The sequence below is a fragment of the Bubalus kerabau genome, chromosome 19, assembly GCF_029407905.1.
Source record: "Bubalus kerabau isolate K-KA32 ecotype Philippines breed swamp buffalo chromosome 19, PCC_UOA_SB_1v2, whole genome shotgun sequence".
NCBI lineage: Eukaryota > Metazoa > Chordata > Mammalia > Artiodactyla > Bovidae > Bubalus > Bubalus kerabau.
Window position 1 is genome coordinate 22,298,345 of NC_073642.1, and position 20,771 is coordinate 22,319,115.

At 46.1% G+C, this 20,771-nt stretch overlaps 2 protein-coding genes across 9 annotated transcripts; both read left to right on the forward strand.

Annotated features, from left to right (window-relative positions):
* Positions 1 to 32: 32 nt before the first annotated feature.
* Positions 33 to 13,373, forward strand: GDPGP1 (GDP-D-glucose phosphorylase 1). Of its 8 annotated transcripts, none has more exons than XR_008705266.1 (7): positions 33 to 423; positions 1,999 to 2,047; positions 3,655 to 3,723; positions 6,466 to 6,522; positions 8,003 to 9,281; positions 11,643 to 11,913; positions 12,130 to 13,373. XR_008705266.1 is itself a non-coding variant. In XM_055555687.1 (5 exons), the coding sequence occupies exon 5, from the start codon at positions 8,012 to 8,014 to the stop codon at positions 9,164 to 9,166; it is 1,155 nt and encodes a 384-aa protein (XP_055411662.1). In that variant the 5' UTR covers positions 33 to 423; positions 1,999 to 2,047; positions 3,655 to 3,723; positions 6,466 to 6,522; positions 8,003 to 8,011; the 3' UTR covers positions 9,167 to 9,338. The 8 variants fall into 8 exon arrangements, 1 of the variants encoding a protein (XP_055411662.1); XR_008705268.1 differs by having other exon boundaries at positions 12,451 to 13,373; XR_008705264.1 differs by having other exon boundaries at positions 11,643 to 13,373.
* A 12-nt stretch (positions 13,374 to 13,385) lies between these two features.
* NGRN (neugrin, neurite outgrowth associated) lies at positions 13,386 to 19,485 on the forward strand. The gene is made up of 3 exons (XM_055555688.1): positions 13,386 to 13,665; positions 14,037 to 14,147; positions 18,433 to 19,485. Exons 1-3 carry the CDS (start codon positions 13,502 to 13,504, stop codon positions 19,019 to 19,021), a joined length of 864 nt encoding a protein of 287 aa, XP_055411663.1. The 5' UTR covers positions 13,386 to 13,501; the 3' UTR covers positions 19,022 to 19,485.
* The last annotated feature ends 1,286 nt before the right edge of the window (positions 19,486 to 20,771 follow it).

The window sequence follows — 20,771 nt, forward strand, 5'->3', positions numbered from 1 at the left end:
CCGGGCCGGGCCGCCTTCGCGCGCTGGCGTGCAGGCCGCGCATGCGTTGAGGGCGCCACGACCCCGCGATGGCCCCGGTAGGAGTTTGGGGGTAGTCGCGCGGTGTGTCCGCCTCACCTGCAGTAGGAGTTGGGGGTGGCGGCCGTGGCGGCCTTGGGCGGAGTCCGGGGAGTGTTTGGAGCCGGGATAACTAAGAAACCTCGTGGCTCGCTGAGTGGCCCGAGGCGGTCGGCTGCCATCTCTGCCCAGCGAGGGCTTTTCCACCCGGACGTTGCCATTCGTCACCTGCCGTACTAGTTGGAACCCTCATGCCACGTCTGCAGAAATAACCATAACCTTGCTGCCTGCTGAGGCTGTTTATTGAGGGCCCACCGAGTCCCAAGCGCTGTGCATAATTAGCTTCAATTCTGAAATCTCTGCAAGGTGAGTTACCGTTTTCCAAAGGGGGAAATACAAAGGCTCACTGGAGTTCAGTGACGTGTGTGTGTGTGTGCGCGCGTGTGCGTGTGTGCGCGCGCGCGTGCGTGCTTAGTCGTGTCCGACTCTTTGCGGCCCCAAGGACTGTAGCCTGCCAGGCTCCTCTGTCCATGGGGATTCTCTAGGCAAGAATACTGGAGTGGGTTACCATACCCTCCTCCAGGGGATCTTCCAGCCTAGGTATGGAACCCACTAAGTCTAGAGACTTGTCTAGACTCGAGCTTTTAAAAAGCGGTGGCTCCATTCTAAGGCTCTTTTCAAGGATCCCCACTGCTGTACTCCTCTCCCCAGCCTGCATGCTGCCCTGTGACCTGCTCCCAGACTGCATACTGGGGGAGTAGGAATTGAAACGGAACTATTTGCTCTTGTCCCCTCTCAACCCCTAAGACTATGCTTGACATATGCACGGTACGCTCTCAGTTTGTATTGGATGCATGTATGAATGAGTATTCCAAAAGGTAGGGGTTACAAGCTACCGAGTGGAGGAGATAGTGAGATTCATTATTTTTTATTGTTTTCTACTTTAATACGGTATAACAAACAAAATATAGTTCTTGATTCTTTTAATTCATTCCACTAGCTGATCTTTGTAAAGTCTAAATATGAGCATGTCAGTTTAAAACCATTAAGGAGTTAAATACTGAAACCAACCCCCTGTAATTCGAGTTCAACCTCTTTTTCTCTCTCTGCCAGTCTCCTCAGGCTTTCTGGGTTTCAGCCATTATGGGTTCTCCATTCTTCTTCCATCTTATCCTCAGGGAATCCTTCCCTGATTTCCTAGACTAGATTAAGGATCTGTATTACACTCACAGAGAATCCAGTGCTTTCCTTGACAGTGTCTGTCATGTTTGCCATCTATATTTACATGTGTGATGATTGGATTAATGTCTTTTTCTCCCGCTAGACTGCAAGCTCCATGAGGAGCGGTGGGAATCATGATTTTCAGACACAAGGTGTGGCAGTTGTTGAGTGAATGTTTTTGCTGAGTAACTTTAATTTTCCCAGCACTCAATAATGATAAGGTGATCATTGGAGAATGACTTAGTAAGACTCATTGTATCAACCTGTGAGTCCCACCACTGTGGAAATATTACCTTCCAGAAAGTAGAGGCTACAGAGCAGTGGGAACACCAAAGCCAGTCAAAGCGACTGGAGTGTAGTCTCTTGACAATAGACTCCTGTCCAAGAAAGAGTTGGTCTTCATTTAATAAAAGGCAACAAACAAGAATCTGCCTGCAATGCAGGAGACCCCGGTTTGATTTCTGTCGGATGATCCCCCGGAGAGGGGATAGGCTACTCAGTCCAGTATTCTTGGGCTTCCCTGGTGACTAGCTGGTAAAGAATCCACCTGCAATGCAGGAGACGTGGATTTGAGCCCTGGGTTGGGATGATCCCCTGGAGAAGGGAACGGCTACCCACTCCAATATTCTGGCCTGGAGAATTCCATTGACTGGATAGTCCATGGGATCGCAAGTCGCACTTTCAATGAACAAGAAGCTGTCACGGTGTCTCCTATGCTAGGCTAAGAAGACAGAACACCAACCAGTGAGTGCACATCCTTGGACTTCAGGTGAGACTGCATCTTTTCATGGTGAAGGTGTGGGACTTGCCACTGCCCCGCCATAGTGGCCAGCTGTCATGTAGATTGCTCAGCCACTTCACTTGACTTTGAACCCTTCTTCATTGAACAATCTTTAGATTATAATTTTGCTTCCTGGTAAATTTTTGTATGGAAGAAGGCCTATAGCACCCAGCCACCAAGAACATTTTGTGCTCTTTGCCATGTTTCTCATTATAAATTATTAAATCAGCATTCTGAGTCATCTAGCAGTCCCTGGTAAGCTTGCTTAACTCACTGTCCTTCCTGTGTTCAATGAACCCTTGATAACAGTGATAAAACTGAGTGGCTGATTTAAAAATAGCTCCTGGTGTTTGTTTTCCAAGACATTTCTTTCCCTGCTTGTCATATTATTTCCCTCTTCCTCTTTCCCTTGAGACATTAGATGGTGTGGCCACCAAGGTGTGTCTGAGGTGGTGGTGGTTTAATTGCTAAGTCAGGTCCGACTCTTTGTGACCCCATGAACTGTAGCCTGCCAGGCTCCTCTGTCCATGGGATATCCCAGGCAAGAATACTGGAGTGGGTTGCTGTTTCCTTCGGGAGATCTTCCTGACCCAGGGATCGAACCTCGGTTTCCTGCTGGCTTCCCTAAGCCACCGGGGAAGCCCATGTCTGAGGTGGTACTGTTTGCTGTGAGGCTTAAATGAGACAAGAGTGTGAAGACACTCTGGGAGAAGGGTATTTTAGACTGAAAGAACAGAAAGCACCAAAGCCTTGAGCAGGAACAGGTTTAGGAAGAGTGAGGAGCAGAGTAGGCGGGGGGAAGAGTGGTCTGAGAGGAGGTGAGGGGAGGCACAGCTTAGCCTTGAGAGACCAGAGCCAGCCCATGCTGTGGAAATGGGTTTTGTTCTAGGGGCTCAAGGTCACATCATCCCTAGTGAATGGAAGAGTCAGAATTCAAATATCTTGTTAGCCTCCAAAATCAGATCTCTCACCTTCCTGCCAGGATGATACCCACCACACAGGCTTGTTGTGAGGGTCACCTAAGTAAACTTGGAAAGCCCCCAGCCCATGCCTGGCATAGAAGAGACGTGGTACCTGTGTTCCCTTCCTCCTGGTTTTCCTATGAAGATTCAGTCCTGTCACCTGGTCACTATGATTTGTTATTCTCAAGTATTCCTCTTTATTTCTAGGTTTTTTTTTTGTTTTTTTTTTTTTTGCCTCTTAGTTCACTTGAATATCTTCCCTGGTGGCTCATATGGTAAAGAGTCTGCCTGCAGTGTGGGACACCTGGGTTCCATCCCTGGGTTGGGAAGATCCCCTGGAGAAGGAAATGGAAACCCACTCCATTTTTCTTGGAGCCTGGAGAATCCCAAGGACTCAGGATCCTGGCCGGCTACAGTCCATGGGGTCGCAAAGAGTCAAACACGACTGAGCGACTTCAATTCTTTCTTTCTATTCTTTCACTTGAATATCAGTACAACCATATCCACTTTATATTGATTCTGTTGACTGATATATCTTTACTCATATTTTTAGTCTTTTGGTACCATCTTGGCTCTGGATCCTTGGTCCTAGCCCCTGGGTCTTACTTAATGTTATTCTAAATTTCTGTCTAGCCCAGACTTCAACCTTGACCTCCAGGTTTGACTGTCCAGCTGCCTGCACCACTTCTCTTGAATGCGCAGGTAACATCTCAAACTCAGTAATGAAAACTGATCTCTTGATCTCTCCCTTCCTCTAGTCACCTATTCCTGCCCACACCCCATCTCCACCCTCTCCATCTCTGTAAATGCCACTGCAGGGCCTGGTTCCTGAAGCTGAGTCACTCCCAGTTCTTCCTTTTCCCTCAGTCTTATAGTCAGCCTGTCAGCAGGCCCTGTTGGTTCTGTCTTTAAAACATGACCCATATCCCCAACTCCTCCTAACTCTGTTGCCATCTGTGTTGTCCAGTCACCTCACTGCTCACTTGGCCACCAGAGTGGCCTCCACAGTGGTCTCTGCTTCCCCTTTGCTCCCCTACAGTCCATTTTCCGCATAACAGAAAAAAGTTTATAAAATATCAGACAGTCCTGGACTTCCTGGGTTCAATCCTTGGTCAGAGAAGTTCCACAGAATGCTGTGTGGTGTGGCCAAAAAATAAAATACCAAATGATCCTTCTGTTTAGAACCTACCAGTGATTTCTTACTCCATTTAGAATAGAATCCAAGTTCCTGTCCATGATGCATAAGGCCCTGCAGCTAATCTGGCCTCCGCCTTCGTCTCCAGCTTCACTGGTGGGGGGTGTCCTCTCCCCTTTGCCGGCCATACCCCGGTAACATTGCCTCCTTTCTGTTCCTAGAACAGGCCAACCAGCTGCCTGCAAGATTTGTGGCCTTGGACTTCTGGTTTCTTTTGCCTGGAGTACACTCAGCTCTTCATTGTAGGCCTCTTCTTATCCTTCCTGCCTTAGCTCAGCTGTCACATCCCTCTTATGGAAGTGGGATGCCCTGACCCCACCGCTTAGTCACCCCCTCTTTTATGACTTGTTTCTCACAAAATGCTGTCACCACAGGTAGTTAATGTTTTCCTTTTGCTTATCGTCTAACTTCATCCCAGGATGTAAGTTCCCTAAGAATATGGACTTGGTTCTCCTTATTTGCTACCATGTCTTCATTGCCTCATACACAGCAGTTACTTCCTAAATACTTTGATTTTGTGGCTCAGCAGAACATGGACCAGGGTGCACAGAAGAGATGGCCCTAGAATGTCAACAGTGGGGTTGAAATGGGTTGATTCTGAATGAATGAATGAGAGACACTTAAGTGAATGTTGTTGAGTCGCTCAGTTGTGTCCGACTCTTTGTGACCCTGTGGACTGCAGCATGCCAGGCTTCCCTGTCCTTCACTATCTCCTGGAGTTTTTTTAAATGCATGTCCATTGAGTCAGTGATGCCATCCTACTTAGGTTTAATTCAGCAAATTGTTGGATTTCTTAAATCTATTTTGAGAATCACTTAAATTGTTTTGAATTGTGGCAAAATACACATAGCATGAAATTTACCATCCTGACATTTTAAAAATTCGGTTTAAAAAAAAGTGTAGCATAAACTTTAAAACCTTAACCATTTCTGAGTGTATAGTTCAGGAGTATTAAGTATATTCACATTATTTGGTAGCCCAGTATCCAGAACTTTTTTCTTCTTGCAAAACTGAAACTCTGCGCACATTAAACAACAGTTTTTCATTTCCCCCTCTCCCCAGCCCTTGGGAACCACCATTCTACTTTCTGTCTCTATGAATTTGAGCATTTTTTTTTGAGTTAATTTACTTATTTGGTTGCACTGTGTCTTAGTTGTGGCATGTGGGATCTAGTTCCCCAACCAGGGATCCAGCCTGGGCATCCTGCATTGGGAGTGCAATGTTGCAGCCACTGGACCACCAGGGAAATCCCAAAATTTGAGCACTTTAGGTACCTTGTATAAGTGAAATCATAAATAACTTGTCCTTTGGTGCCTGGCTTATTTCAGTTAGCATAAAGTCCTCAAGGTTCATCCATGTTGTAGCCTGTGTTGGCATTGCCTTCTTTTTAAGGCTGAATAACATTCCATTGCCTGTATAGGCCACCTCTTGTTTATCCATTTATCTATTGATGGATACTTAAGTTGCTTCCACCTCTTGGCTACTGTTGCTCTGAACACGGGTGTATAAATACCTCTTTGAGACCCTGCTTTCAGTTGTTTTGGATATACCGCCAGAAGTGGAACTGCTGCATCACATAGTAATTTTTATTTTTTTGAGGAGCTGCTCTACTGTTTTCCATAGCACCTGTATCACTTTACATTCCCACCAATAGTGTCTAAGGGGTCCAATTTCTGCCTATCCTTGCCATCACCTGTTATTTTCTATTTTTGATAGTAGTCATCCTAAAGAATGTCAAGTGGTATCTTATTGTGATTTTGATTTTGTTTCCTTATTTAGTGATGTTGAGCATCTTTTCATATGTTTGTTGGCCATTTGTATATCTTTGGAGAAGTGTCCTAGACTCACTTTTAATAAAATAATTTAAGACTTTATATTTTACTTATGCTTAGTAAATTATGCATAAATTTTTATGCTTAGTAAATTAAGTATAAAATTTAAGCTCAAGTTTAAAAAAAATGTTTATTGTGGTAAAAAATGCAAAAGTTTTACCATCTTAACCATCTCTAAGTGTGCAGTTCAGTCGTGTTACCATCTTAAACATCTCTTAAATGTGCAGCTCAGTCGTGTTACCATCTTAACCATCTCTGAGCGTACAGTTTAGTAGTATTTAAGTATATTCACATTATTGTGTTGCCAATCTCTGGAATATTTTTACCTTACAAAACTGAAACTCTGTACCCATTAAACTCAGCTTGCCTTTTAACAAAACATTGTTTTGCATGTTTTTCTGTTTTATTAATGTAAAGTTTCTGGACCAGCAGAGCTGAGGGTACCCAAGCTTGTGCTGAGGCGACTCAACTGAGGTAAGCTTCCTTCTGAAGTCCCCTATGGGCTAACAGCAGGTCATGTCCCTGACCCCTTGGGTCCCCTGGGCTTCAGGGACCCAGTGGAGATGAAGACTGACACCTATTTCCACTTTAAAGGATTGGCCCTGGGCACTTATGATTGGCCATCCTCACCCAGGTGGGTGTATGCATGGCCATTTGGAATTACTGCACAACAGTGGAAACGCTATTCCCATGAAAGGAGTAGTAAGCTTTGAAGCCATGGCCACTCTCAGGCACTGGACACTGGTGCAGTTTTCTGGAGGGCAGTTTGCCAGACTGTGTATTGAAAGCCTGAGCCATGAGCCTCTTCTGAACTCATGGTCAACTAAGATTTTATTTTAAATGAAAATAAAAGCATCTGCAAAGATAGATACACAGGATGTCCATCACAACACTGTATATGGTAGTAAGAAGTCAGAAAAACCTAAATGTACAAGAGTTAAAGATCAGTTAAAAAAAAAACAAGTTCCAGGACTTCCCTGGTAATCCAGTGGTTAAGACTGTGCTCCCAATGCAGGTGGCATGGGTTTGATCCCTGATTGGGGAACTAAGATCCTGCATGCCTCATGGCATGGCCAAAAAAAAAATCAAGATCTATCTACATATGAATATGAGGCTACGTATATAAATTGTGATTTTTCCCTGGGCATTGGAATAAGTGTTGTAATTTATCTGTATTTCTTTTCTCCATTAGGAAAATTTATTCATTATGTGTGATTTTTAGAAAGAGAAAGAATGTGATTTATATCTTTAATTCAGCAAAAATGTATGCTAACCTGCAGGTGATAGAATTATGAGCGATTTCTGTGTTTTCACAATATTTTACCAAAAGCATATATTACTTTTGTAATTAGAACAAAGAGTAAAGTTTATTTAAAAATTAAAATAGGGGAGTTCCCTGGTGGGCTGTTGGTTAGGATTCTGGGCTTTCACCGCCATGGCCCAGGTTCAGTCCCTGCTCGAGGAACTGATCCTGCAACCTGAGTGGCGCAGCCAAATAAATTAATAAATAATACAAATAAAAATCTCACATGCCGCAACTAAAGATCCTGCATGCCACAACTAAGATGGAAAACCGCTTGTGCTGCAGCTAGGACCCCACACGGCCAAATAAGTAAATAAAAGTACTTTGTGTGTGTGTATTAGTCGCTCAGCGTGTCTGACTCTTTGCAACCCCATGGACTGTAGCCCACCAGGCTCTCCTGTCCATGGAATTCTCAGGCAAGCATACTGGAGTGGGTTGCCATTTCCTTCTCCAAGATATCTTCCTGTCCCAGGGATGGAACCCAGGTCTCCTGCATTGCAGGCAGATTCTTCACCATCTGAGCCACCAGGGAAACCCCCAAAAAAGATTTTAAAAAATAAAAATACATAAGTAAAAAGTAGTGAATTTATTATTAAAACATCTTTAGAAATGGGATGGCATCATGTATTTTTCACCTTATGATTGTTTCAGGTCAGCCCCATGGCTATTCCACATGCTTCAAACGAAACTTATTTGCTGCCTCCAAACAAGGAGGACTGGGAAGGGCAGGGCATTCCTGACTTTGTCTATGGGCAGGAGGAACTTGTGATGGAAGGGGTTCAGTGGCCAAGGGGCGCGCTCAGCCTCCTGAACACGCCGCCACTGTCTCACTTTGACTCTGCCCTCTGCTCAGCCTGGAGGCAGCGGATGGAGCTGGGGCTGTTCCGCTACCCACTGGGGGAGCTGCCTACCCAAACCCTTCCTGGGACCGTGGGTTTTGTGGCTCAGCTGAACGTGGAGCGAGGTGTGCAGAGAAGGTGCCCCCAGAACATCAAGAGTGTGAGGCAGGAGTTTGACCCTGAACAGTTTAACTTCAACCAGATCCAGCCAGGAGAGGTCCTTTTTCGTCTGCACCGGAAGCAGGATTGCCCCGGCACTGTCCAGCAAGAGGACATCCTGGTAGTGATCAACGTCAGCCCCTTGGAGTGGGGCCACGTGCTGCTGGTGCCCGAACCCGCCCGAGGGCTCCCCCAGCGCCTGCTGCCTGGGGCGCTGCGGGCTGGGGTCGAGGCTGTAATGCTGAGCTCACACCCAGGCTTCCGCGTGGGCTTCAACAGCCTGGGTGGCCTGGCCTCAGTGAACCACCTCCACCTGCATGGCTACTACCTGGCCCACCGGCTGCCCGTGGAGGGGGCCCCCAGTGAACCCCTGGACCCTCGGGGCCGTCTGCATGTGCTCCAGGCCCTCCCAGTTCCTGGCTTCCTCTTTTACACCAGTAGGCCAGGGCCTGACTTGGAAGCCTTGATAAGCAGGGTGTGTCGGGCCACTGACTACCTGACTGACTGTGAGATTGCACATAACTTGTTTGTCACCCGGGGGGCCCCACCTGGAAAGACGACATCTTCCTCAGCTCTCTTGGGAGTCCGGGTCATTCTGTGGCCCCGGAAGCCCAGCTTTGGGATAAAGGAAGGTGAGGCATTCAATGTTGCCCTCTGTGAGCTGGCTGGGCACCTCCCGGTCAAAACGGCCCAAGACTTCAGCAGCCTGACCGAGGCGGCAGCTCTGGCCCTCATCAGAGAATGTCTGCTGCCCCCAGCCCAGGCAGAAGACGTGCGGGCGGCGCTGGTGGCCTTGATAGCCCGGGAGGAAGAGTAATCCTCCCAGCAGTATTTATTCTAACTGATCCGGAGAACTGTCCATCGTGGTGCTGTGGGCACATTCATGAATGCCTTCTAACTGGTTTCAGCATAAGGGGAAGGATAAAGAACCGGTAAGTTGTCTCTTTAAAGAGGGAGATTGTTGGAATAAATGGCATGAATGAGCCCTCTTGGATGTATCTGCCACTTTTCACCTTGCTTCTTGGACAAGCCCCAGGGATGTCAAACCTGTTACTAAGAAGGGAGTATGTGCAGGAGTTACAGGCTCCTGACTCTGTATGCTGACTTTTATGTAAGTGTTAGCAAAGTGATAGTTTATCACTTGTTCTGTTCTTGCCTCTGCTTGTTCTGCCTCTGCCCGCCACTGAGTTGTGTTTCTTCATTCTGCTCCTTATTCATCCCCTCCATCCATATACTGTATTTGTAGGACATATTTTGCCTACCTGGGCACCTCGAATTTTCCTCCAGCCCCAATGCTGAGCTAAGTGTTCTTCACATACATTATTTCATGTGAGAACAAGGTGTCCTCACAACTTGAGCGTTGCAGGTCCTTTTAATAGCCACATTTAGCAGATGAAGAGATGGAGGCTGACAGAAGTTTAGTAACCAATCCAAGGTCAGGTAGCTCAAAAGTAGTGGAGTCAGGACGGCGACACAGGCAGTCAAGACACCATGAAGCTGAGCTGGGGCTGTGCACCTGTGACCATCATGTTAATAAAGTCTCCTTGAGATGAGGCAGAATATGCATCACAACCCATTTCATAAGAAAGTTTAACCTTGAAATTCCTCAACATTTTGGTCACCTTCAACATGCCTGTTTTTGGCAATTGCAGTAATTTTAGCTCAATGCCTCTGTCTACAAGCCTTTGCAAATACAGGCGGTAGAAACACCACTTATTTTGCTTGCTTACTCTCTGAAGGGAGTGCAGTGACCATTATAGCAAAGTGGACTTGGAGTGCCTAAGGTGGTGAGTCCAAATACCAGGATTTCCCCAGCTTTCCCTTAGGGCTGATATTCAGAGGAAAGCCTTCTTCTGGCCCCAAATCTTTACACAAAAATTAAAAGATAGGTTTTCTTTATGGTGATACTTCTTAGCCATGTATACTTTGTGAATTGTCAAGAAAGAGATTTATGGAAGCCTTTTCTAAGCTTAAATATGGAACACTTAGGAGCTGCTTTGTACCCAGGGCCCTGGGTTTTGAGCACAGTAGGAATGTAAGAAGGGCTGATCCAGCTCAGGGCCTCTCCACTTCTTTGCTTGCTTTTTGTTTGTATGTTTGTTTCTTGCTTTTTGATGGAGGGTCTCTTGCCCTAAGGGGTGTTGAACTTGAGCTAATGGGAAACCTTGAAGAGTTTTAAATTGAGGGGTAACGAATTTGCATTTTAGCTGTGATGGATGGATGGATGGATGGATCAAGAAGGAAAGACAGGGAATCCAATTAAGATCCTGCTGAATGCTGGCAATTCAGGCAAGCAATGAATTTTTCAGGTACTAGAAAAAAATATTTGTCTAAATAGTGAGAAAAGTGTGCATCCTGCAAGGCAAGGGACTCCAAAATATTTTAAGGAGGAGGTAATAAAGTATCATATACTGAAGGAGGATCCAGAAATCTAGGAATCAGGAAATGTCCATGTCTTTTTAAAGGAGGGAAAATTTTTAAGTGTCCTTTAGATGTAGGCACATGATGACAAATTTGGGCTGAGTTTGGTGGAAGTGGCAATCAGAAGTCAGAGTGGGTACACCTCAGGAAGAGATGGCGATGGTGAAGGAGCAGTCTGATGAGCATATGAAGGGCATGTGTGCTAATCACGGCTGTCCCTCCCAAGTGCCGAGACTGTCCAAGATGTGGTTACTAAAAACATTGAAGGAAGGCAAGCAGATACTCATCCCGAACACTGAGGTGGCCTAATTCCAGGAACTCGGCCTGCGGGTTCAGGAAAGGATGGGAGTGGGACTTGTGTGAACTGGTGTGAAAAAAGAAGGATAAGTCCTGTCATGCACTGGGTCAGCTGTGGCAAGAATCCACTCTTGAGTGCAGTGCTCTTGATTGCACTTCCACTGCCAGCTCCAAGAGCAAGGAGGAGGTCCCAGAGGCCCAACAACACCTGGGAAAGAGCAGGAGCCGGCCGAAGGGCCATCATGAGCCACCAGCTGAGTCTAGCACCGATAGGGCCGAGAGGTCTTCAGCTCTATTTTTCAAAGCGAAGGTACCCCTAGTGCTCCCAGCGATCGCCCGTCAAAAAGAAAGCTCAGGTCACGGCCAGTTCAGCTCCTGCACCCCAGCGTACTGTATGGAGTGATGCTGGATGAGTGGGGCTTGTCAGCAAATCTAACATTGCACAGGTCCCCCCCCACACACACAGACCCCAAACCTAGTGGAAAACATCCCATTCTGTAGTGGACTGTTCCGTCCTTAAGGAACATCCCCTTAGAACACCACGAAGGTCCTTACCCCCATCCTTCTCCCCTCAGAGTCTAAGAGGATGGAGCTGAATACCTGGAAGACCAGTGAATCAGAGGAAGGCTACGGTGAAGAAGAGGAATCTGAGGAGGAGTGTGTAAAAGGGGAAGCTGCCATCCCTTCTAATGCCTTTCAGCAGGCACTCTCAAAGACTGACTACAATACATTTAGGAATGGAGTTCCTTTATACACTGTACCCAAGAAAATACCAAAGAAAATTGTAACCCCAGCTGAGCCAGATCTCTTAGAAGTTGGGAGGAGAAAGAGAAGGCAGAAACACAGGTAAACTGTCCCCTGGACCCCCTCACTTGCCCAGCTCAAGAGTAACCCTCTGCCCTTCTGCAGTTGGGTGGGGAATCCAAAGTTTTCCCTTTAGCCTGGGAAAGAGGACAGGAAATACAAGAGATCATTAGCCTTTTGGTACAATAAAATCCGGAACCACTTGGGCTGGCTTAATTTAGAATTTCAGCACATTTATATCATTCTGGTCTTTCCCAGGTGGTGCTACTGGTAATGAACCAGCCTGCCAATGCAGGAAACATGGGTTTGATCCTTGAGTTGGGAACATCCACTGGAGGAAGACATGGCAACCCATGCCACTATTCTTGCCTGGAGAATCCCAGGGAAAGAGGAGCCTGGAGGGCTACAGTCCATAATGTTGCAAAAGAGTTGGGCACGACTGAAGCCACTTAGCATGCACGGTCTTTCCTTTAAGTGGCTTGTAGAGAAAATGAATCTGTGGGCTGTCTCTTCATCGGTGTCTGGTACCGCGGGGTCCTTTTCTCTCTCTCCCTGATTTCTGCTCTTCCTCCATTCCAGAACCCTGGCCATCAGTCTGACCAACTGCAAGTATGAGAGTGAAGCACCAGCTCATCCCTCAAATGACTGGGCATCAGAGGATATTTAGGGTTGCAGTTTTCACTCTGACGACGGTTCTCGCAATTTGCTCCCAGCCCCGGGATCTCGTTCAGTCAGTTCAGTTCAGTTCAGTCACGCAGTCGAGTCCGACTCTTTGTGATTCTATGGACTGCAGCATGCCAGGCTTCCCTGTCTATCACCAACTTCTGGAGCTTACTCAAACTCATGTCCATCGAGTCAGCGATGCCATCCAACCATCTCATCTTCTGTTGTCCCCTTCTCCCGCCTTCAATCTCCCAGCATCAGGGCCTTTTCCAGTGAGTCAGTCCTTTGAATCAGGTGGTCCAAGTATTGGAGTTTCAGCTTCAGGATTAGTCCTTCCAATGAATATTCAGGGATGATTTCCTTTAGGGTTAACTGGTTTGATCTTGCAGTCCAAGGGACTCGCAAGAGTCTTCTCCAACACCACAATTCAAAAGGATCAGTAGGTTAGGCTGATTTACAACTTGTCATATCTGTCCTTCAAACCTTAGCCTGGATTTACCGCTAAATCTGGACTCTGGGTGCAGCCCTGGGCTAGAGGTCATCCAGGCGACAAGAAGTCCGTTTTCCAGAGGAGTCCAGTTACCACAGCTCGGGTCTGTCGCCATCAGAGAACCGCTGAAGGGACGCCATTCCTGTGACCGTGGCGGAGACAAGCCGGCCTGGGCAGCCCTTGGGGTAGAGGGGCGGCTCTTGGCCAATGAACTCGTCTTTAAAATTTATCGCGTTTGGCAGGAGCATCCTCTACCTCATTCCGATTCCGGGAGTTGCAGGGAAAACACCCGCCCGCCCCATAGTTCTTATCAGGAGGGCTGGGCCACAGAGCGGTTTAAACCCAAAAGCCACGCCCTCAGCTTGAAGCCGGAAAGAACCGCGACCTCCCCCAGCTTTCGCCCCCGCTTACTTCCGGCTCAGTCCCTGGCTTCCGGTGCTGCCAGTCCGCGGGTCGTGAGGGGGGGTTTTTGTAAACATGGCGTTTTCCCTGAGCTGTTTGCTGGGCGGGCGTGTCTGCGCAGCGGTCGCTCGCTGTGGGTTTGCTACCCGGGGGGTGACCATCCCGGGCTCTATCAGCCGAGAACCGGACCCCGATTTCGACTGGGAACCGGAGGAGCGAGAACTGCAGGAGGTGGAGAGGTACCGGCTCCTTCCCGGGCCCTCAGCCTGAAGCAGGGCCTCGGTCTGGGCGCCCTTGTCCGCGCCCGGTTGGCGCTGGGCGTCCTGCAGCAGCCCTTCTCACCCGTTTTTAGGGGCGCAGGGGCAGGTGTTAGATCCTTTGGGACCACAGGTCCTTTCACCAAGGAAGTATTAGACTAAAGAATTCAGCAACAGCTTATGGGCTGCTGTTCTTGGTGTTAGACTTCTGGGGCGGTGTTCTGGCTGGCCGACATGGCCAGGTAGTGTTTGCAAAGTGAAGTGCGCTGGACGCTCTGTGACTGACCCCCAAGGCTCTTAAACCACCCATCTAGCGTATAGGCATGGTTTCTGCCATTGGTTCTCTCCCTCAGCGCCCTGAAACGACAGAAAAAAGCCATCCGGCTCCAGAAAATTCGAAGGCAAATGGAGGCGTCAGGTGCCCCGCCCAGGACCCTGACGTGGGAAGCCATGGAGCAGATCCGGTAAGACTATTAAGATTTTTGTTTTGAATACATAGTACATTACATATGGCTCAAAATTAAAGCAGTATAACTGCATATGTGTTGAGAAGTGTTAACCCTCCTAGTTTCCTGTGGATAGTATTTTTAATAGTTTTCTTGTGTCACTATCTAGGTTTTCTTCTGCACATACAAGCAAGCCCATGTGAATGTAGAATTTTATTTTCACTTTCGTAGTCTCAAACAGAATTTATAAATAACTTTTCTACACTTTACTTTGTTCATTTAATATATTCCGAAGATCTTTCGACTTACCAAGAGAGAGCGCCTCATTCTCGTTTGTAGATGCTTAATAAATTGTAGTTTATATTACTGGTCTTTTATGGTGGGCATTTGAATTGTTCCCACTCACTCACTGTAAAAAATAGTGCTTTAGTGCATGACCTTGTGTGCCCATCAATGTGCATATCTGCCAGAAGCATTATACACATTCTCAGAAGTAGGGTTGCTGAAGCCAAAGGTAAATGAATTTGCATTTTGATAAATATTGCTAAATAGTCTTCCGAAGGTCATGTTCCATTTTTCATTCTCACCAGAATAATTCTGGAGTTGAGACTTAGAATCAGGGGTATTTTATAGAGATGATCAAGATTTTATGAGCCTACAACAACTCTCTTCTGTCAGCTTCCTCTCGTCTTGAATGCCAGCATTTTTAACCCTTCCATCTTTTTACCTGTCACCTCCCCTTTGGGGATCATTAAATAATCTTTTTATTTCAGAGAAAAATCAGGCCATTAGGTAAAAAATTATTAAAGCTTCTTGGACTCCTTCTTACCTTCCACTTTCAGTCTTGTCCTCTAGTCATATCACTGGGGAAGTGGCAGTCTTGCACTTGTCTAGGACCAGTCCTCTGGGTGCTCTAGGTCAAATCCCTGCCTAATTCCTCAGGTACCTTTTTCTGTCAACTTGTCCGTGTTGTGTGCTGGGCTCAGTCTATCAATAACCAGTGCTGTGGCTGGGCCAGCTGTTGTGTCTTAAGATTACAACATGCCCTTCAATGACCTCAACTTTTTCTGCGGGTGGGTGAACGTTTATTACTTACAGGACCTGAAAATTACACAGCCCACCTGAGGCTGCACAGCAAGGCCATGGCTAGAGAGAGTTGCAAGGGCCTGGAGTTCTACTTCTACTTTTACTGGATTTGAACACTGGGGCCTGAGTTTTTTATGGGGGGGCGGGGGGTAGGGTTTTGAGGGCTCACTCTTTATTGGCAAATTCAATGGGAATTTAAAGCACAGGAAGAGAAAAAGCAAGTGGCCCAAGTGGTTAATTATTGAAGTTAACCATGGTCTTTAAAACAAAGGTGCCTCGGTGGGGTGGCTGGAGCCTGGCTTTTTATCTGTATGGCTGGCAGTGTGTTTATTGAAGACAGCCATCTTCAAAGTGCATGCCTTGGCAAGCAAAGCTTAAGTCAGTCACTTAGATTACAAAAACAAAAAGGAAACCCAACTGTCAAGTTGACTCTACACTCCCTCCTCCTCTAGTTCCCTCCTGGCTCCCTGCTCTGGTTTTTGTTTGTTTTTTTCATCATGACAATGAAACTGCTCACAGATAACACCAGTGACTTCCTCAGTGCTAGGCATAACTGACTCTCAACACTTTAGCTTGTCTAATACTTCTCAGCATTTGATCTTGTCTGCATTCTTGAAATTCTCGCTTGACCCTTACAGGTTATTATTGTTCATTAATATACAGATTATAGTTCAAGGAATCTAACTGATGGTTGAGCCTCAAAATTTTGAGCAATGAAAATGTGCTCATGGCGTTCTACTGCTTAAAATTCTTCGTTGGTTCACTGTTGTTCTGAGATAAACTCCAGAATCCCTAAACGAGACATGGTCTTGACCCAGGGGACCACTCACCTCTATTTGTAGGACTGGTTTTCTGTTTCCTCTCTGGGCTTCCCTTCTTCCTCCGATACCTTAAGTATTGTAGAGTTTTACAGTTGTGCCCTGGGTCTTTTATCTCATTTTGCATATTTCCCTGCCTGATGCCAGGTGGCTTCAGCCATTCCTGCTGTTGGCTTATGACTTCCAGTTCTCTCATGTCCAGGCCATGTTCTTCTGAATTCTGTAGTCAGTTGTGCACTAGACATCACTGTTTGGCTGTCGCACAAGTTCCTCAAACTCAACATGTACAAAATAGAATTCATCATTGTTCCCTGACAATTTCATTCTTCTATTTTTGCTATATCCCTGAATGTTCCCACCAACCACCTACTCAGAAAATACTGACTCTCAACCTATTTCTTAACACAGTATTTAGTTCCTTACCAAGTACACCTATTTGGCCTTCTTAAAGTATTTCTCAAGTCTCTCTGCTCTTCTCCTCTCATTGCCCCTGAGTTCAGACTACCTGAATTCCTGACAGCCTCTTGCCTGATCTTTCCACCTCTGGTCTTGCGCCAAAATTTACTGTTACTGAACCAGGTAACTGAACCACGTTCGTTTACCTGATGCACAGCAAGCCAGCGCTGAAACCTTGAGGTCTGCAGCAGAGAAAGGGTTTATTCACAGGCAGCCAAGCAAGGAGACACAAGAATAAATCTCAAATTGGCATCCTTGAAGGAGAGGGTTAGAATATTTATGGGGTAAAGAAGCAACAAAGGGGACTTTCTAGTGGTCCGATGGCTAAGACTCCACGCTCCCAATGCAGAGGACCAGGGTCCAATTCCTGGTTGGGGAACTAGATTCTGAGTGCCACAACTAAGACCCAGGGTAGTCAAATAAATAGATATTAAAAAAAGAGAAGCAGGGTGGTTTGAAGCTTCAGGAAAAGTTACTGATGGTTAGAAAAAGGTAAAGTAATTGGAGCTCTGCACAGGGGTATCTGAGTTATGTAGTTCTTAATGGGGTGCACGTTCAGAAAATGATGGGCAGCATTAGCATGATCTCAGGATGGAGATTTTGGCCCTTGACAATGAAAGGGCATTCACTGGACACTTATACAGGCCCAGTTGAGTGGTCAGGGGTCTCCACTGGCTTGAGCTGGGCAAAACTAGCCCCATAGCCTGAACAGCAACTTAAGCAACTGCCACTACACTGACCCCAGCTCAGAAGTGTTGTCTACTGGGGGCAGTTAAAGGAATCATGTGAGTTACTGTCTAGGCTGTGAAGCTGGGAGGGTATGCACTTAGCAGGAACAGTTAGAGCATGCTTGGTCAGTGAAAGCAAGTTACAGGTTATTGTTCATTTATATACAGATTATAGTTCAAGGATACTAATTGATGACTGCACCCTGTTTCACTATCACTGGATTGAGCTTCAAAATGAAAATTTGCTCATGGCATTCCGCTGCTTAAAATTCTTCCTTTGTTCACTGTTGCTCTGAGATAAACTCCAGAATCCCTAAGCAAGACATGGTCTTGCTCCTTCTCCCACTGTCACACAGAAAGACCTCTTGCCAACAAAGGTCGTGTGCTTCTTTGTATTTCACCTGCTGCCTGCTCTACCATCAGTTCTTTGACCCCCTGTTCTCCTCTGTCCCAGCTTGTTACAACTGCTCATGTTTTCAGACCAGCTCTAGGGTGGACTTCCTGAAGAATTCTTAGGCTGCCCCACAGGTGTGGTGCTGGCCTGTCCCTGCCTCACCCTCCCTGGTTCTCTCAGCATCCTCTGCTGAGATCCTTTTCATAGTGTTGCTGGTTTTGCTGGGTGTTAATACATTTGTCTCCACCATCAGATTGTATTTTTTTTCTTTTTTTAATGAATGTCTATTTAGGGGTAGGCCCTGGGCTGGGTATTTATTATACAATCAATTAATTTATTAATAGCCAATTGAATAATTAATTTATTATTCAGTCAACACAGCGGTCTTTTTTTGTTTTGTTTTTTAGCTGCATTATTGGGGCATGCAGGATCTTACTTCCCTAACCAGGGATCAAACCTGCCTGCATTGGGTCTTCCAGCTCCCTGCAGTGGAAGCACAGAGTCTTCATCACTGCACTGTCAGGCATGTCTGGATTGTATGTTCTTTGAAGGGAAAGACTGTCTTGCATCCCCTGGATCTTAATGGGGCCTGTCATGCAGTGAGAGGAATCCAGTTGACATTAAATGACTAAAAGTAGTTGGGTGTTGCTGTAAGCACAGAAGAATTGGCTGTAGAGATTTAGTGGTGCAAGACAGAGACTGTGTTTGCAGTTTTTCCAAGCCTTCTTCTTTTCATGTATTTATCACTAGTGTTACATAATCTGTTAACTTCTGATAGGAGATGTCTTCACAGATGGAAAATCTGCTTCATTTTTTCACAGGTATTTACACAGGGAATTTGCAGAGTCTTGGTCAGTTCCCAGATTGGCTGAAGGCTTTGATGTCAGCACCGATGTGATCCGAAGGGTTTTAAAAAGCAAGTTCGTACCCACATTGGAACAGAAACTGAAGCAGGATCAAAAAGTCCTTAAGAAAATCGGACTTGCCCGTTCGCTCCCGGAGCTCCCAGGCCCTGGAGATTCCTCTAAACCACTTTCTGCAGGCCAGTCTGTATCAGGTTCTTTGCTGATGGCTGGGGATGAAGCCTCATCCAAAGGCCATGGTCACAGCACAGCTTTGAAAGCGATTGAATTGAACACTCAGAGTACAAATATAACAACGAGACAGACGGAAAGGAATAAAGGAGTCCAGGGCCTGGAGGAGGGGAAGAACTTTGTGCCTGTTGCTGCAGGTCACCCTACCGGCACTTGCAGGGGCGCCAGAGGAATTGACAGTGATGGATTACCCAGTGACAAGAGGCTGGAAGAGCTGAAGGCAGGGGAGGCAGGTGACCAGATCTTCAGCAAGAGAGTCGTGCAGAGGGGACGAGAGTTCTTTGACAGCAATGGGAACTTCCTGTACAGAATCTGAGCCGGAGATGTGTCACGTGACACACAGCTGGGCGAGTGTATTTGGTTCTGCCTGGATTTCTGTGTGCGGATTTCCACCTTGGAAGTGGAGGGGAATGATGAGCCTGGAATGTGGGATGAAAGGTTTGAATCTGACAAAGGGCAGAGGACTTCACAGGGCAGATGTGTCTGGGAGCAGGGCAGTGACCCGCCAGGTAGAGTCCAGCTTCCTGGAGCACAGCCCCTGCTCTGACCCACATGCATCTTCAGGATTCACCCTTCTCCCTTGGGCTGTCTGTGTGTTGAAAAACCTATATTGCATGTGTTGTTACAAGTTTCTGTGATACTTGCAGTATATTTGGGAGGAGATTAAGTTTGTCTTCTCAACTCATTTACTTCTTGATTAATGAACACTTAACAGTTCTGGAACTGCTTAGTCAATTGGTTGTCCTCATTATGTGCAAAATAAAGCAAAATTAAGCAGTCTGTTTCAGTTGGTGCTCTGGGAGTGGGAGGGTTTGTTTACCTGGGAAGGGAAGGGAAGAAAAACAGAGCCTCTAAATGTTGGGAGAGAAATGTAGCCAAGAGGTATCGCCAGCAGAGGGCTCTGTGCTGACCAGCCCTGCTTAGTTACAGACTTTGACACTTAAAAACTGGACATTAAGCCTCCCCTAAACACCCTAAACACTGTAAGTCTAAAGTCGCTCTTACAGTTGCTGGGGCCCTGAAGATTGGGGTGTGGGGGTCTGTCCAAACAAAAAACAGGGCAGGCACAGGCTTTACAGGCTCGCAACATAATCTCCAGCCACTTCCAAAAGCTTAAATAGAACCTTATTTTACAGTTTTTATCAGATTTTTACAAGACTCTTGTGATCTAGAAAAGAACAGATAATAGATGACTTTTACAAATTTGGTATCCAGGGTTTTTGGATATACCCACAGCCTTGTTGCTGTGAGTGACAGCGCAGCACTGGGACTTGAACCCAGGTCTCACTCTTAAGTCTTCTTAAATTCCTGGAATCCAGCACTGCCTGGCATGATTTCTGTTAATTCACTGATTCTTTTAGAAATATCTGATGAATATAATCACCAGAAAGTGATTATCAAAAGACAGAGAGATACTCAGGCAACGTAAGGGTCCAGTGATAGTTCTCAACAGCATCTCACTTTAACAATTTACCAGCAAAAATAGGCTAGTCAGAATTTAAGTGTATGCAGAATGTTTTTCTAATGGAGACGTAGATATCCCAACCCTGTCATTGATAGTCTGTTCATGTATCTTGTTGCTATTTCAGATGTCATTAATAGCAATTATAATATCACTGATTGCTGTTAACTGGAGCATTTGCTCGGTATAAATGGGCAAGGCCCTATCACATGCCAGTCAAAGTTAGGGAATCCAGGTTCGGGTAATAGAGCAGTGGACACACAAGGCCCTTGTCACTGCTCTGCCACTTTCAAGTAATTTACAAACATAAGTATTTTTATGATTTTAAAAATAATTTGCCATGAGAATATTCGCGCAGCAAGATGCTATTTGACTGCTTCAACAGGCATTTCTAACCTTGCACACCATCTGACGACGCTCTTTCCCCAGGGGACTATAAATAAAATAGAAGCTTTTATTACTAGCTTAGATATGTTTTCAATTTACCTCATCCCCTAGCATCTTAATGCACACTAGCTCAAATCTTTTGTTCTCCATTATAAATGCTAATCTTAGGCTTTTGCACTTACTAGTTTGTTGTGGCCAGATTTTTATTTGGCTGGGT

Excerpts from the sequence above, each read along its gene's own strand:
- NGRN (XM_055555688.1), top strand. The coding sequence starts at position 13,502 with ATGGCGTTTTCCCTGAGCTGTTTGCTGGGCGGGCGTGTCTGCGCAGCG. Across the intron at positions 13,666-14,036 it reads GAACTGCAGGAGGTGGAGAG|CGCCCTGAAACGACAGAAAA; the intron begins GTACCGGCTCCT and ends TCTCTCCCTCAG. Across the intron at positions 14,148-18,432 it reads GAAGCCATGGAGCAGATCCG|GTATTTACACAGGGAATTTG; the intron begins GTAAGACTATTA and ends ATTTTTTCACAG.
- GDPGP1 (XM_055555687.1), top strand. The coding sequence starts at position 8,012 with ATGGCTATTCCACATGCTTCAAACGAAACTTATTTGCTGCCTCCAAAC.